The sequence below is a fragment of the Morone saxatilis genome, unplaced genomic scaffold (assembly GCF_004916995.1).
Source record: "Morone saxatilis isolate NCDOM2014 unplaced genomic scaffold, NCSU_SB_2.0 Contig7, whole genome shotgun sequence".
In the NCBI taxonomy this organism is placed as follows: Eukaryota; Metazoa; Chordata; class Actinopteri; family Moronidae; genus Morone; species Morone saxatilis.
Window position 1 is genome coordinate 781,173 of NW_023340246.1, and position 2,313 is coordinate 783,485.

General features: G+C 37.2%; 1 protein-coding gene across 1 annotated transcript; it reads left to right on the forward strand.

Annotated features, from left to right (window-relative positions):
* Positions 1–338: 338 nt before the first annotated feature.
* Positions 339–2,284, forward strand: LOC118340733 (uncharacterized protein C14orf132-like; the record flags this gene model as incomplete). Its single annotated transcript, XM_035678858.1, is given in 1 exon segment — positions 339–2,284. A coding segment is annotated over 1 exon segment (230 nt), but the record flags the coding sequence as incomplete, so codon positions are not given.
* Positions 2,285–2,313: the final 29 nt, after the last annotated feature.

Below are 2,313 nucleotides of genomic sequence, written 5' to 3' on the forward strand. Positions count from 1 at the left end.
GAGAGAAACAGACCTCAGCAGTGGAAATATTCCCCTATCTAGAACCAGTGTTTGTCCCAACATGGTGGACTTTCAGGTGATCATACATTAATGAAAATGTACCTATGAATATTATATTCAATTTCTGACAATAGATCCTCTTAAATCTCACACTGTACCTTTAAGCTTTTATTCATATCATATTAATAATTTAAGTGCATGAACTTAATAGTTTTGAATCAGGACCGTTAGTACTGAAAAAGCTGCTGTTATTCCAGAATTACCAGACACGTGCAGTATTTACTGTAATACTGTAATACATTAACTGATCTGTGCCTTTTTTTTTCTGTGCCCACAGATTCCGGTGATGACAGGCGCCTTCATGGACTCATCTCCCAATGATGACTACAGCACCGACCATTCTCTGTTCAACTCGTCCGCCAGCGTCCACGCTGCCTCCATGGCAGTTCACAGCCAGCCTGAAGAGCCCCAGTCAATGTCTGGGGACGCCATTTGGCTCTGGATCGCCATCACTGCCACCATTGGGAACATAGTAGTTGTGGGTGTAGTGTACGCCTTCACATTCTAAGAGCTCTGAGCCAGGATGTTTGAAAGAACGTGGGGTATAGTTTCTGACTGTATGAGCAGCAATGTGCTGTGAGCACACTCTCTGTCAACCAGATGACTCACCAAATGGAAATTTGTCATAGAACACAGCAAAATTACCCAGCAGTCATCAGTCGCAAAGCACTTGAGTCATAATCTGCCAATGCAGTGTAGAAGAGTGGAAAAAAGTGTATATATTACATATATTTCTGAGGATATAAAGGTGGTAATAGCAGACATAAAGTAAATATGTCTTATTTCTTCAGTGCGTTTATGTGCTTCAAAGTGTGTTTCTGTTTTCCTTTAATGGCCGATATATACTTAATATACTGAAAAATGTTTACTTACAGTTTTTTGCAGGGACTTGTGTGAAGGCTTCAGGGTGGGGGTGATGGATCGGACAAGGCACCCTTCTAAAGGAGGCGTACCCCTGTAGGACTTCTGAAAAAATTATGTAATACTGTAGGAAACATCAGGGTAGTGTGTGAGTTGGTGTGTTTGGCTGGCTGTGTAAGCTCAGCAGAAGAGGTGAGCAGATACTGTTTTGTTCCATTATTCCATTAGAAAAACTTTTATTCTGAAACAACAGATTCAAGGACAAACATTCCAACTTTTCAAACCCTTGAAATATTTAAATGTGGTGTTATTTTGTGTTTTTACTGTTAACCCTGTCTGTAAATTTCCTGTTTCCCATTAACGTTTGGCCAAAGACACTTTATTTGTAACTGTAACAGTACTTCAAGATTCAAGAGGTTTATTATCAGAAACACAAAGTTTGTACGTACAATGAAAATCTTACTTTGCCCGACTCCCTGAGGCAAAACACAAGTAGAAGAGTAGAATATAAAACAAAAAATTTTAATATAAAATATAACTAAATATAACATAACTTACAACTTAAAGTGAAGAACACTGTACAGTAAACAAAGAAACCTGAGTTGAATAAGGTGCTCTATGCCTCACAGTTACACTTAAGGTGCTGTGTGACATTACATCACAGTGGGAGTAAATTGGTGTGGGCTGTACTGTTTTAGAGAGTTACTTGTAAATCAACCTAAACTGTGGTTTCCCCTATGGCGTTAGAATTATGTCATATGTCACAATAAAATGGAAGCAGAGCAGCCGGAGGACATCAGAGGGCAAACCAGAAAATATTTACTCCATCAAATATGATCCAGTTTGACCAAAAACCGTAAATAAAGTTATGAAAGTTGTACTGTAATTAGTTAGGCCCTAGGTCCTCCGAAACATTCCACTCCAGACTTAGAGACTTAGACTTAGACTTCACTTTATTGATCCCTTTGGGATGACTCCCTTAAGGAAATTGAATTTCCAGCAGCTTACAAAAAACTTATAAAAAATGAAAGAGGTATAAAAAAAAATACAATAAAATACAATATAAGATAAACTCTTAGCTAAATATAGAAAGTAAACAATAAACAGTAAATAAACTCCATGATATTTTCACAACTTGCCATCAGACCAGTGCCAGAAATAATATAAGATAAGAAAAGATAAGATAAGATGACTTTATTGATTCCACACTGGAGAAAATCACTTGCTACAGCAGCTCCAGATACAACACAACAGATAAGAAAAGTACACAATAAATAAAACGCTATTTTACAGCTTTTATACAGATAAGGTCACGTTAATTTGGATCACTGAATTCAAACAATAACACAAACAAACAAACCAAGTGGTAGTGAAGATGTGTTATGTTTGATA